Source organism: Cherax quadricarinatus, chromosome 21 (genome assembly GCF_038502225.1).
Source record: "Cherax quadricarinatus isolate ZL_2023a chromosome 21, ASM3850222v1, whole genome shotgun sequence".
Taxonomy (NCBI): domain Eukaryota; kingdom Metazoa; phylum Arthropoda; class Malacostraca; order Decapoda; family Parastacidae; genus Cherax; species Cherax quadricarinatus.
The window spans coordinates 16,534,791-16,550,437 of NC_091312.1; the positions used below are offsets into that span (position 1 = coordinate 16,534,791).

At 42.8% G+C, this 15,647-nt stretch overlaps 1 protein-coding gene across 1 annotated transcript in view; it reads left to right on the forward strand.

The window, feature by feature from the left end:
- LOC128689128 (uncharacterized) overlaps positions 1-14,617 on the forward strand; it is a 91,345-nt gene extending 76,728 nt beyond the window's left edge. The window contains exons 5-9 of the mRNA XM_053777251.2: positions 6,956-7,207; positions 7,975-8,722; positions 8,998-9,243; positions 9,660-9,881; positions 10,168-14,617. Of these exons, the coding sequence (XP_053633226.1) occupies positions 6,956-7,207; positions 7,975-8,722; positions 8,998-9,243; positions 9,660-9,881; positions 10,168-10,404 (1,705 nt within the window). The 3' untranslated portion in view covers positions 10,405-14,617. The remainder of the gene's footprint in view (positions 1-6,955; positions 7,208-7,974; positions 8,723-8,997; positions 9,244-9,659; positions 9,882-10,167) is intronic.
- Positions 14,618-15,647: the final 1,030 nt, after the last annotated feature.

Consider the following 15,647-nt stretch of genomic DNA (forward strand, 5'->3'; position numbering starts at 1 on the left):
TGTCTGTGGGGCCTGACACCTTAAGTGGCTAAGGCAGAAGATCCCGGTCGTTCCAAAACACGCTGGTTAATGTATACCTTGAGGACAAGATATGCCTCTCTCTCTCTCTCTCTCTCTCTCTCTCACGGGGGAATGGCAATCACTACAGCCTCCCAGATTGGATTTGTCAAGCTTTCTATCCTCCTCCAAATAATCTATTGTGTGGTAAAGCAAATCTTCCAGGGCATAATGTAATTTAGCGGAGGTGAGGGTCACCAACACTTGCTTCGATAGTTGATTAAACTTACCAAAAATGAGTGTGTGGGCCATAAGTACCACTTGGAGCTAACAGGATGGGGGACCCTTGCCCCCAGGGTAAAGGTGCCAGAGGGAACTGGGCTCCAAGTTCATTGGAGCTCCCAGGGACTCCTGGCTGCCACCTGCCTCGTCTAGGGTTGTCTTCCAGCCCCTGAGGACCTGAACATGGTCCATAAGCCAGGGTAAAGTTGGTGCGCTGTATACTCGCTTGTTTGTGTTAATAAACTGATTATTCGGCTAAATAATAAAGTCTGGGAGAGGAAAATATTCAGTTGTTCTCAAGGAGATAATTATTTCTTTCCCCAGAAGTGTTTTTCTTATTCTACTTTCCGAAACGATGGTCAGAGCCGTACCGACCGACCTACTTACCGACCGACCGACCGACCGACATAACTCACTTTAAAACAATTCTGTGTGTGTGCGTGGGTGTGTGTGTGTGCGTGTGTGTGTGTGTGTTTGTGTGTGTGTGTGTGTGTGTGTGTGTATGTTTGTGTGTGTGTGTTTGTGTGTATGTGTGTATGTGTGTATGTATGTGTGTGTGTGTATGTGTGTGTGTGTATGTGTTTATATTTATCTATATTACTGCTTGAACAAACAGTTGTGTGAATCATGAGGAACAGGAGCCGAATTACAGGTCATGAGAGGCCATTATAATAATTTCTATTCTTCCTCCCTCCTCCGACCATCTTCCTCCTCCTCCTTCCCCTCGCTCCTCTCCCTCATTCCATCTCTCACAACACCTGCTAGGTCTGTTAATCTGACTACAGGTGTTAAACACAGCTGTTTTCCATCTCGAAAATAATATATATATATATATATATATATATATATATATATATATATATATATATATATATATATATATATATATATATATTGTGCTAATTTAGTAGTTCAGTGTGTACTTTATGCAGCGACACAGTGGCGTCCCTCAATCTCAGGTGGTTGAGGTAGACCGCCTGAAAGGTAGCTTCAGGCCAGGTATAATTACTACCTGGGCTTCACCTTTCAGGTTCTACGAGCCAGTTACACGAGAGCAACAGATGCGATCACATATTAAGAGAGTTAATGATATACCCTGTGATTTATAGCGCTTAAAACTAGTATTAAGTAAACTTTCAACATCCTCGCTCTTATACACCATGGTGTTAACATCCTCGCTCTTATACACCATGGTGTTAACATCCTCGCTCTTATACACCATGGTGTTAACATCCTCGCTCTTATACACCATGGTGTTAACATCCTCGCTCTTATACACCATGGTGTTAACATCCTCGCTCTTATACACCATGGTGTTAACATCCTCGCTCTTATACACCATGGTGTTAACATCCTCGCTCTTATACATCATGGTGTTAACATCCTCGCTCTTATACACCATGGTGTTAACATCCTCGCTCTTATACACCATGGTGTTAACATCCTCGCTCTTATACATCATGGTGTTAACATCCTCGCTCTTATACACCATGGTGTTAACATCCTCGCTCTTATACACCATGGTGTTAACATCCTCGCTCTTATACACCATGGTGTTAACATCCTCCCTCTTATACATCATGGTGTTAACATCCTCGCTCTTATACATCATGGTGTTAACATCCTCGCTCTTATACACCATGGTGTTAACATCCTCGCTCTTATACACCATGGTGTTAACATCCTCGCTCTTATACACCATGGTGTTAACATCCTCGCTCTTATACACCATGGTGTTAACATCCTCGCTCTTATACACCATGGTGTTAACATCCTCGCTCTTATACATCATGGTGTTAACATCCTCGCTCTCATACATCATAGTGTTAACATCCTCGCTCTTATACACCATGGTGTTAACATCCTCGCTCTTATACATCATGGTGTTAACATCCTCGCTCTTATACACCATGGTGTTAACATCCTCGCTCTTATACATCATGGTGTTAACATCCTCGCTCTTATACACCATGGTGTTAACATCCTCGCTCTTATACACCATGGTGTTAACATCCTCGCTCTTATACACCATGGTGTTAACATCCTCGCTCTTATACATCATGGTGTTAACATCCTCGCTCTTATACATCATGGTATTAACATCCTCGCTCTTATACATCATGGTGTTAACATCCTCGCTCTTATACACCATGGTGTTAACATCCTCGCTCTTACACACCATGGTGTTAACATCCTCGCTCTTATACATCATGGTGTTAACATCCTCGCTCTTATACACCATGGTGTTAACATCCTCGCTCTTATACACCATGGTGTTAACATCCTCGCTCTTATACATCATGATGTTAACATCCTCGCTCTTATACATCATGGTGTTAACATCCTCGCTCTTATACATCAAGGTGTTAACATCCTCGCTATTATACATCATGGTGTTAACATCCTCGCTCATATACATCATGGTGTTAACATCCTCGCTCTTATACATCATAGTGTTAACATTCTCGCTCATATACATCATGGTGTTAACATCCTCGCTCTCATTGCCTCTCTGTCTCTTTATTATATTCATGTCTCTCTCCCTACTAATCTCTCTCTCTCTCTCTCTCTCTCTCTCTCTCTCTCTCTCTCTCTCTCTCTCTCTCTCTCTCTCTCTCTCTCTCTCTCTCTCTCTCTCTCTCTCTCTTTGTGGCTCTATATTACTCTCTCACTGTTTTTCCTCACGGTCTTTTTCTCGTTCTCACTGTATCTGTACATATAATTTCCTTATTATTTTTTATATGCGCAGTAATCTCATATTCCTCTACGTGTAACAGGGAGAGCATGGAGAGGCTGGGAGTATCGCAGCATCACTCACGAAGACGCTTACACGCTTGCTTGCTGTGTCACTGTAAGATGCGACAGTCTAATATATAGTCTGGCACCCTCCATAGCTGGCTGGAAGACAGAGCTGCAGGTAGACAGAAAGACAGAGAAAGGTCCGTCCTCCTTCGGTCGCTGAACGCAACTTATGCACGATAAATTCCTGAAAGAAAGACTGAGATGGGAGAACGCTACGTGAATTTACGACTGCCATCAGCTGATATCGCATCCCTCTTTTTAAAAATAAATTTTCTTCTTAGAGTGAGAGAAATGTAGTCTCGAGAGAAAGAAAAGGTCAGACGGTCGATAGTAACTACACATTTGTGTCACTGATTTTAACCTCTGGCTTAATTATTTAAACGAGAATCTTATAGCAAATATCAAGAGAAGAGAGAGAGAGAGATATGAAGGAGAATGAAATACAGAGCTATGAGGGGAAAGAGAGAAAGATAGAGAGATGTGAGGTAGAAAGAAAGATTGAGACATGAGGAAGGTCCTCAACACTGGTCCTCATGTCCCAGCCATGGTATTGTGGCTTTCATTTGCGGTAGCTACGAGGTATCTAATTAATTCGTCATGCGGGTTACCTGCCGTTACCTGATCCACCAGTGAACCTGACAGGTCATCAAGGGATGACATTAGTAGTCAGGTGTACCAACGTTACCGCAGCCTGGACAGCAACTCGCTCGATCGTTCACTGTAAATAAACTTATAAAAACGAGTCTGAGATTTGTCATGCACGAGCTTCCAACAGGTGACCGAAGGACGAATATATGATATTAATGGGTAAAGTATTAACTTTAATACACAAATAATCCGCACATAGGAGGAAGGAGGAGCTTACGATGACGTTTTGGTCCGACTTGGACCGTTTATAAAGTCAAAGTGCATTGTTCCAGTCACGGTATTGTTCCAGTCACTGTATTGTTCCAGCCACTGTATTGTTCCAGTCACTGTATTGTTCCAGTCACTGTATTGTTCCAGTCACTGTATTGTTCCAGCCACTGTATTGTTCCAGCCACTGTATTGTTCCAGTCACTGTATTGTTCCAGCCACTGTATTGTTCCAGCCACTGTATTGTTCCAGTCACTGTATTGTTCCAGTCACTGTATTGTTACAGTCACTGTATTGTTCCAGTCACTGTATTGTTCCAGCCACTGTATTGTTCCAGTCACTGTATTGTTCCAGTCACTGTATTGTTCCAGTCACTGTATTGTTCCAGTCACTGTATTGTTCCAGTCACGGTATTGTTCCAGTCACTGTATTGTTCCAGCCACTGTATTGTTCCAGTCACTGTATTGTTCCAGTCACTGTATTGTTCCAGCCACTGTATTGTTCCAGTCACTGTATTGTTCCAGTCACTGTATTGTTCCAGTCACTGTATTGTTCCAGCCACTGTATTGTTCCAGCCACTGTATTGTTCCAGTCACTGTATTGTTCCAGTCACTGTATTGTTCCAGTCACTGTGTTGTTCCAGTCACTGTATTGTTCCAGTCACTGTATTGTTCCAGTCACTGTATTGTTCCAGTCACTGTATTGTTCCAGTCACTGTATTGTTCCAGTCACTGTATTGTTCCAGTCACTGTATTGTTCCAGCCACTGTATTGTTCCAGTCACTGTATTGTTCCAGTCACTGTATTGTTGTAAAGTAAAAGGACACAAGTGCAACTAATGTGACATTTATTGTGGCAACGTTTCGCTCTCCAGGAGCTTTATCAAGCCATCACTGTATTGTTCCAGTCACTGTATTGTTCCAGTCACTGTATTGTTCCAGTCACGGTATTGTTCCAGTCACTGTATTGTTCCAGCCACTGTATTGTTCCAGTCACTGTATTGTTCCAGTCACTGTATTGTTCCAGCCACTGTATTGTTCCAGTCACTGTATTGTTCCAGTCACTGTATTGTTCCAGTCACTGTATTGTTCCAGCCACTGTATTGTTCCAGCCACTGTATTGTTCCAGTCACTGTATTGTTCCAGTCACTGTATTGTTCCAGTCACTGTGTTGTTCCAGTCACTGTATTGTTCCAGTCACTGTATTGTTCCAGTCACTGTATTGTTCCAGTCACTGTATTGTTCCAGTCACTGTATTGTTCCAGTCACTGTATTGTTCCAGTCACTGTATTGTTCCAGCCACTGTATTGTTCCAGTCACTGTATTGTTCCAGTCACTGTATTGTTGTAAAGTAAAAGGACACAAGTGCAACTAATGTGACATTTATTGTGGCAACGTTTCGCTCTCCAGGAGCTTTATCAAGCCATCACTGTATTGTTCCAGTCACTGTATTGTTCCAGCCACTGTATTGTTCCAGCCACTGTATTGTTCCAGTCACTGTATTGTTCCAGTCACTGTATTGTTCCAGTCACTGTATTGTTCCAGTCACTGTATTGTTCCAGTCATGGTATTGTTCCAGTCACTGTATTGTTCCAGTCACTGTATTGTTCCAGTCACTGTATTGTTCCAGTCACTGTATTGTTCCAGTCACTGTATTGTTCCAGTCACTGTATTGTTCCAGTCACGGTATTGTTCCAGTCACTGTATTGTTCCAGTCACTGTATTGTTCCAGTCACTGTATTGTTCCAGTCACTGTATTGTTCCAGTCATGGTATTGTTCCAGTCACTGTATTGTTCCAGTCACTGTATTGTTCCAGTCACTGTATTGTTCCAGTCACTGTATTGTTCCAGTCACTGTATTGTTCCAGTCATGGTATTGTGCTTTATTGTTCTTTATTAACTTTAATGGGTGCAATAATAGCATTATTAGTGGGTAACATTGTTAATTGGTAAAATATAATCACTAATGAGTAACAGCTTTTTTCTTAATGTCACGTGTAAGGAGGTGCTAATTTTTTATATTATTATTATTATTATTATTATTATTATTATTATTATTATTATTATTATTATTATTATGTTTTGGTGGGAAGCACTAAAGTCGTAAGCGTCACACAACACCTGGGAAATAGGAAGCAGTCAGTTAGGATCAGATAACGGGAAGAGGAGCTCCAGTTCCTTAGATCAAAAGCCCTTCATAAGCACCGTAAAAGTACTTCCCTCGAAGGGAAGTACTTTCGCAATGAAGCCTTCAAGACCATTGTTTTTTCTACTTTACGACGTAAGTGGCGCCTCGATGCTTTAAACACCAATAATTTTCTCTTCTAAGACACTCTCATCTTGTAAGAATTGCTGGGGTTATTTGTGCTCATGGAGCGATGCAAAACTGACGTAAACAAAGCCTTTCCAAGGTGTCGAAGAAGTCTTAGCAGAGATTCCTGGAAGGTATCCGATCACCCTTATTCGCCGGGGGCCAAAAATATTGACTCTCGCCCCTCATATAATAGGCAACAATTTTATGCAATTTCTGGTCGGTAAATAATAGGTTGTCTCATAATGGTGGTACATTGATACTTTGTCTCGCCCTCATTACACGTCTACAGCGAGGAGAGGCGTGTACCAGCAGGAAGAAGGGTGACGAAGAAGAGGTTACGGGGATGACAAAAATGATAAACGTGTGTGAAAGATGCGAGAGGGAGATGATGAGGCTAGCGTGGTGTGGGTGGAGGCTGGGGATGGGGGTCCCTGAGGGAAGAGACCGGAATCACTGCTATTTCTCAGCTCTAGCTCACCCGTTGCTCGCTACACATAATACATAAATAAGCGCCACAGTAGCTGTCAAACCTGCTACATAGCCGTCACGGTGTCCACCACCTAGTACTTAAGCTTTACGGTGGCCATTATGTACGTACATGAGCGTCACGGTACTGCTTTTGCTACTTTTGAACCATAAATAGAAGTAGCTCCATTTAGTGAAGGCTTAACAGCAAGCTCTAACAACCACTCTCCCTCCTCCCTCAGGTCTGCCAACTTTAACAACGCTACGGGCGACTGCTCCATCTCCGATATGGACCGGCACACAGCAGTGGGCACGGGCGCCTTTAGAGCAGCCGAGAACAGCGACTTCTTGGAGAACAATTGCGTCGACGACCCCGTCAGACTGTGCGAGTTCCAGAAGATGGAGAGTCGTATCCTGAAGACAGTGGACTCAGTGTATCAGGAGGTAGCTAGTCTGGAGGACTGCAAGAGACTCTGCCTCACCGCCTCCTTCAGGTGAGTTACTTGATAATGGTTAAGAAAGGAGTGAAACTCCATCTAATGAGAAGTAATCAGGATTGATTCAGTGGAGAGCAGCTCCAGTTCATTGGATCAAGAGCCAACAAGCATCATGGAGTCCTCCTCGAAGGCTTACCTCTCCATATGGCTGATTAATAGTTCATTGATCTTCATTCCATTATTATTTTATTGGATATTTACTTGATGCGCTAAACCCCTGAGATTCACTGAAGCACCGATGAGTATTGGAGGCTGTCCTCCGTCTGCTAAACCCTGCTCTCCCGGCCAGGCTGTACGGTCTCAGTTACTGATGTGGTTTGTTGTGCTGGGTCGTGACTCAGTCACACTATGCAGTGATGTAACCTTTAGCCAATCAATATGGTTTGGAACTGAACAGTTCTGAGTGTAATTTTTATCTGCTACGCATATTGTCACTAATGTTTCAGGTGTCTATAATGATTATCAGTTACCAACAGTCTAGCTAGTCAGGAACTAGGTTGCAATAAGCAGGCGGAGGATCGAGCCGCCTCTCATTACGCTGAACAATCCAATACAGAATCGCTGTTGCTCTTCATAATTTTTTTTCTAACTCTTTGATTTGTTGACCTACATGAGTCACGTGATCAGTAAAAATATTCTTGGAGCTCGCTATCATAGCTAGATCGAGACAGTCTCAGTTCTCTTGTCAGAGGTTGAAGGTTTGAACCTCCTGTGTGATACACATGTTCTTGTATGAGCCACGACTCAAGTTCTGATGTCTACAGGTGTCACTCCTTCGACTACGGCGACACCGGGGATAGCGTGTGCCGTCTCTCCCACCACGCCGCCGCCACACTCACCCACATCGAAGAGCCCTACTTAGAGATCCCTGGCTCCTCCACCTACGAGCTCTCCTCCTGCTACAACGTCACCATCGACTGCCGCTCCGGAGACATGATTGCAAAGATCAAGACATCGAAAATCTTCAACGGCAAGATCTACGCCAAGGGTTCCCCCAACACCTGCGTCAACGATATCGAAGATGCCTTGGAGTTCGAACTGAGGATGTCTTATAACGATATCGACTGCAATGTCGAGCGCGACTCCGCATCGAAGTACAGCAACGACGTCATTATTCAGCACCACGACATGATTGTGACCTCGGCTGACCTGGGTCTCAGCGTCCACTGCCAATACGACCTGTCCAACAAGAGCGTGAGCAATCGAGTTGACCTGACCGTAGAAGGGGACATTAAGCCCGCCCTGGAACAAGGCAGCACTGTTGACTCCCCCAACGTTATCATGCGTGTTGCCAACCGCAACGGCGATGACATCTCCGACGCCTCCGTTGGAGACATGCTCCAGCTCCGCTTCGAGATCGTAGACAGGAACTCCCCGTACGAGATTTTCGTGCGCGATCTGGTGGCCATGGACGGCGGCAACACTATCAACATTACCCTCCTGGATGGACGCGGCTGCCCTACTGAGATGTTCATCTTGAGGCCGCTCCTCAAAGTTGATAACACCGGCAAGGTGAGCAAATACACCCAAAAAGAAAAGACTTAGGTGCAGGGTAAGCTTCTATTGCCACACCGTTTTGCTCTGTTTAGAGCTTGATCGAGTAGATAGAGCTCCATTTAGAGAGGAGCGTTATCGCAGTGAAAGCTTGCCTTGCAGTACGCTGCTGTATCCAAACACAGCAATTAACATGATTACTATGTTTGACTTGTATCGTCACCATACCTAAAGAATCATTTTCTCTTTTCATAAAGCTTGTCGAGTCTAATCACCTACATGTTTCTACCCAGGTTCTAGGCGCATTTTTCGACGCCTTCAAGTTCCCTACAGGCGAAGAGGTTCAATTCCGTGCTCTGGTGACACCTTGCTTGCCCACCTGCGAGCCCGTCGTCTGTGACGTCCTCGACTTTGGAGGTCAGATGAAAAAGACAGAGAGCTACGGTAGGAAGAAGAGGGATGTCTCAGAGTCCTACATCTTTGACTTCGGTACTTCAGTGTCCAGCCCACAGGAGCAATTTGAAACTTCAGTCCAAAGGGTAAGAGACCCTTTTTTGTTTTTAAAGTATTATCATTATATTACAAAACAAGCGTCAAATCCATATGGGCCATACAGCCTTTTCTTTTTTTAAATACATTGGAAAAGAGTAGTGGAATATTCACGTAAGATTTCTTTTATGTCATTTTGAAACGCAAGACCAGTTGCATCTAATCAACCAAAATCTTTATCCGCACATTCGCTCACAACCGATTCTTGGTCCCTACATCTCTTACAATTGGATTTTGGTGACCACATCCCTCATAACCGGTATTTGGCCCCCACATCCTCTAATAACGGATTCTTGGATCCACATTCTTGGTTCCCACATCCCTTACAGCAGGTTCTTGTTCCCCACATACCCTCACTATCAGTTCTTGTCCCAACATCCTCTCACAACTTTTTCACGGTCCTCAGATCCGGAAGCGCAGCCCTCAAGTGCTGGAGGTAGAGGCCCTCAGCGTGGTGGACACCAGCGTCAGCAGCCGCAGCAGAAGGGAGACACCAGAGCAACAGATTCCCGAAGAGCTGTTGGTGGTTCAGTCCATCAAAATCTCTGACAAGTTTGGTTTCCGCGGTTCCCAGCAACACAACAGAGACAACTCTCTCAAGAAACTCACTAAAAAGACTAAAACTGGGGTGAGTTATACTGTTTTACATCCAAGATGCATTTTCGTTCGGTTAATAGTATTATAAATAATATTGTAACTTTTAACATTATTCAACATTATTTTAAACTGATCATTGTTGTTTTTGACTATTCTAGCCTTATTCATATTTAATGTAGATGGTGCTAATGCCTCTGGCAGTTAGAATACTTTAAGCAGAAAAAATGAAAGCTTATTACAAGTCTTGAAACTGGAATTGTTTCGTCTCTGTGACGACTTGAAAGCAGTCGTGGCTAACCGCCTTACTTCCTACTCAGGTTGAAGGAGATGCCGAGATCGTACTGCAGGAGGATGTGTCTGGGGTGTGCATCAATATGGTGGGACTGGTCCTAGCGTGCTCTGTGTTCCTGGTGGCACAGCTGGTGATCATCGTGGCGTGGACGGCAGTGTGGCATCGCCGCCGCAGGAGCAAGCTTGAGGAGCCCCTCAGCCCTGCTACCACTACAGAGTCCCTCCGTCAGCTCTACGACTCTGGCTACCCCCGCAGGATCTAGCTCCTCCCCGCTCGAGCCGCCAACGCTCTCACAGGGGCCCTTCGTCCAGTTCTCAATGCCTCCTTCAGGGCAGCTACTGCGACCGACACAAGGGACACTCGCTCTTCGCGTGCCCTCCAATCCCGACATCGTCCTGTTCATGTCCGCCAGGATTCGCTTTACCCTATTGAGATCCTGTAAACATGGAGTTGGACGGGTCAGCCCAGGAGGGGAGGGCGCCGCCATTTGGCCTTGGAACTGTGTACAACACAAATACCACCTGCATCTGACACGGAATAGTTGCTGGCAAGTTAATTAAGGAACCTGGCATAATCCCTTGACGATATTCTTAAGATCCCGTCCCCACTGCCTTGGTATCGCCTGAACTGAAAAAAAAAATGCGCACTGTCCTCGCCATGATACTGTTGTGGATGCCAAACGAGTTCGTGGATGCCGGATGCAGTCGTGAATACCAAGTCGTGTATGCCAAAAGATTTGACGAATATCAAGGACGGTCGCTGGAGCCAGGTTTCTTTCATTACATTTCAGGTGGCCGAGCGGCTTCATTCTCCATCTCAAGACGAAAGTGAAGACGCTGGTTTTAATTCTAGAAAACGAGATTCTTCCTCTTGGTTCCTTCTGGAATCAACCTCCACAAGAGTGGTGGTATTCTGGATAAATTACAAGACTATTAAACATGGGCATTTGGAATTTGATCTCTAAATTAGAGTCATCCCATTGTGAAACTCTTAACGGCTACTGTCAAGGGCATTATACATGGAGTATGATAGAACACATGCAATAATTTAGTAATAAGGCTGCTTTTGTATAACTTGTATAATTATGTGAGTGCGGTGCCTGTGTGATATGACATACAGAGTACTGTGATAACTGGCGATATTTTAAGAGGAAAAGTCGAGACTGAAGGAAAACTCGAAGTGACTATGTTTATCTTCATGACAGAGATTTTTCAAGATTCTCCGCTGTTCTTTTCTGTGGCCCAAACCATAAAAGAAACTATTTCGGTGACAAACGAAGTTTGGCGAAGGTTTCTTCGAAGGCGTCCGGAGAGTTAGGCGAACGCCAGGAGAGCCACAAGCCTTGCTGCTTATAGTAAATCAGGCACACATTTTCCAGACACACCTTTGCCGGGCTTCCTTTGCCACTGATGATGTTGTTGTGGTGGTCGTGAATCTTGCGACTGGCGGTGGTGGTGCTTTGGGGGCTACCGTGGGAGTGTGGGGGATTTCGGGGCCGAAAGCCGAGCGCCGTGGCTGAATCACAGACAATACTAGACACAAATTTCCACTTATACTGTCGTAGAATTATATTTCAGCTCTCCTAATGTTTCGCACAGTTTAAAAAAGACTATGTGTAGAGCGATTAAAGAAAAATTGGTATACAAACCCACATAAAAATGGATGAAATCTAATCACGTTATCGTCTTTGATTTAACCAGATGGCGTGCAAGCCAGTAAGCCAGACTCCTCGCAGCTCTCCACGTGCTTATAGGTGCTGGGACCCGGGATATTCACCCACTCAACTAGAAGCAAGAAAAACAGACACAAGATATACAACATTCCACCCCATCCCCGTTAACCTAAATCACTCGTACAGCTAAGATTGTTCATTGGGACCCGAGTTAAAGTGTTCTTTAGAAGTGTAATGATTCCTATTTGAATGTCAGTTTAGAATTCAATATTAGAGTGATATAGACGCTCTGCAGCTGTTGAGGCGACACCTCACAGTTTATGTGTGTGTGTGTGTGTGTGTGTGTGTGTGTGTGTGTGTGTGTGTGTAGTACTGTTATAAGTAGATTTTTATTTGCTCAAGCTATGTGCATGGCAGCCGCTGTAGATACCGCTTGTAGATCCGTGTCCGTTTCCTGGCCTTATAGACTCGTGTGTGTATGTGACTGCATGGTAAAGCGAACAAAAACTCCACGCACGACCTCCGCGCATAAAGGGGAACGGACATGTACGTAGCTCCATGCATGAACGCCATGCATGTAAATGCATAATATAGACAAATTATTAACAAAGTTACCAAAGCACCTTTGTAATTAAGGTGACTCCTAGTTGTCCAGGTGACGCCTCTGTACATGGTTCCTCTCGATAACAACTCATCATAAGAAAAACATTAGCATCCAGTCTAAAGAGATTTCACGTTACAAGTTGATTAATGTAAAGTATTACTGTGTGTGTGCGCGTTCAGGTGAAAATTTTCCGAATATTTTATTTTTTAAGTGAATATTCTGTGTTTAAGTGAACATTTAATCTCTAAGTGAACAATTTAAAGAGAGGACGTTGTTAAAAGAGACTTACCTATAGGACCACTAACTACCTTGTTAGTTAACACAAATGCTACATTGCTCACTTGTTTATAAATTAGCTCTCCTTTACTTACCCATTGTGCTTGAGCGTCAACCACAGGTGCTTCAGTGCTAATTACTAGCGCTCTAGTGTTAATACTTAGTCTAGTGCTCTAGTGCTTATTTTGATTGCTTACTAACCATTAATGACTGCTAAATGCCCCTAGATGATTACTAGTTCATAATGCTTGCTTACTAACTCTTAGTGCTAGCTTTATAATGTTAAATGAATACCTGGAGGAGTATACCTGGAAGGTGTTTCGGGGGGTCAACGCCCCCGTGGCCCGATCCATAACCTGGCTAACTGGTAATGCTTCTTTACTAACAATTGATGCTTGCTTACCAAGGCTTAATGCTTGCTTACTAACCCTTAACCCTTGCTTGTTAACGATTAACACTGATTATTGACTCTTACTGCTTGCTTAAAAGTAATCATGCTTCTAGACTTGTGAATTTTCCACGTAAAATCAATTGCTTGCTTGCATGTAAACAACGCTTGCTTATACAATAAGCATATGCCTAGCATATCTAGGCTCGCTTGCTTATTAGCAATTAGTGTCTGCCTGCTAGCTGATAACAGTTAATAAACCGCTTAGAGTTGCCACACTAAACCTTCGCTAAGAATCGCACTGTGAATCCGGCTTCACACACAAGATTCACACAGACGATTCGATACCTTATAAAAAACTATTCTCAGCATCCATACACATGCCTCTCATAGTACCCAACTCACCTTCTTGTACAAGCTGTGTGTCTCTGTCTCGCAGCTCAGACGGTAATACACCAGAGCTGTAAAATCTGTGTACACAGGTTTTTATGTGTGTTAATTTGATGTCAAAAGTCCTCAAAATTCAGGCGAGGTTCACCTTGCTTTCTTTCAGATAAAAATTAAATTTTTTTTCGGCTGTGTTTTGCAAATGGGATTTTTTGGTGTGTTTCGAATTAGACACCGATGGATTCCAAGCAGGACTGGTTTTTTTAGTGTTTGGAAGCTTAAATGTGTGTTTAGTAAATATTAAGTGTGCTTGTGTTTGACTGTTGGTCCCAATAAACGACTTTACTATGCCGTTTATTTAACATTAATTAAGCAGTCGGTTTACGTGGCGAGAAATGTCAACATTTGTTTTCCACTTTTACGTAATTTAAATATATATGTATTAATATATGCATCTATTTATATATTTATAAACCTATTTATTTTATTTATTTACTTAGGTATACATATTTATTACGTATATTTATTTGTTCAGGTTAAAAAAATCGGTTGTATTAATAATTTTAAAATTCCTGTCTGAAAAAAATAACGTATGTAGTAAGTAATCCTGACTGACCATCACCAGGACGAGTCACTATGACGAGTCCAGGTGACGTACCCAACCCTTGTGCTGTTTTTCGTATATATATATATATATATATATATATATATATATATATATATATATATATATTGATGTAAGTATATCAAGTTGCCAAGAATTTCAGACTATTATTACACGCTTCTGTCTACTTTGTAAGTGAGCTTGAGTTATGTAAATGAGGGTAGAGAGGGAGAAAGGGAGGGAGGGAGAGACAGAAGGATGTAAAGTCTTCCCTTGTATGTGCGTGTATGCATACATACAGGACGGATGTATAGGTGTGTGTGTGTGTGTGTGTGTGTGTGTGTGTGTGTGTGTGTGTGTGTGTGTGTGTGTGTGTGTGTGTGTGTGACGACATATTTGAATGTTTTCCGTAAGTTGTGTTGATGATTCAGTACCATTGTTGTTGTTGTTGTTGTTGTTACTGTTAATATTGACTCGTGGCATTAATGTTTCCTTCTGTTAGGCGTCTAGGACCAACCTTCGTCTAGTGTTGTTTGTACCAAACTCAAACAAATAAATCATTATAAAAAATATCGTATTTATGCAATGATTCCTCTACCTGTTGCCATTTTCATCTGTTTATTACAGAAAATAATGGCTTTCTACTAAATAGTGCATACACATTTATACATACATTCATGTATACATATATCTGAGGGTTAAGGTGAGGGGCAACACTAATACCAACAATCTGAGGGGTCAAAGTGAGGGACTGGGGAGAAGCCAGATACAGCCAATGGGTAATCCCCTACATGAGCTGTCCCTGTGAATACGCGAGCGCCATTCTTCCCAAAATCTCTAGCATTGTTGAATCAATATTCTTCACTATGGCACTATCACAGTGTCACTGTGATAGTGCCATCGGTAAAAACCACACAAACTGACATCTTTAACCCTAACGGAGTGTTTGGTGGATTCTGAGAGAGTACCTCTCCCATAGACGCCATGCACGAAGTCTGTGGTACAGTGCCTAACGTGCCTACATCGGACTGCTTGCCACAAGCACCAACAACCTGACTGATAAAGTTGTCTGCCCGGAGGCCTGGTGAACAACCCTCACGACCATCAACAGAATGATCGTCAAAATCAAGAATGATGATGATCATAATGATAATGATAATGATTGTAATGATAATGGTGATGATAATGATAATAGCAATGACTCTAGCGCTTATACAGTGATGATTGCGATGGTGGTGATGATGATAATGATAGCTATGAGGATGACACGATGATGGTGATGCTTGTGATAATGATGAGGATCATTATGATAAGGATGGTGATGATGATTTTAATGATGATGATGGGGATTCTAATGGTAAGGTGATAAGGATGCTAATGATGGTGTTGGTGAATCTGATGAAGCGGTAACCTACTGGTGATACTTATAATAATAATAATAATAATAATAATAATAATAATAATAATAATATAGAAAATCTATGTTTACACAGATCGGTTAATCTATGACATCATATCTGTATATATCTGTATTTAGTTGTATATATGTGTATATAGCTGTATATAGCTATATA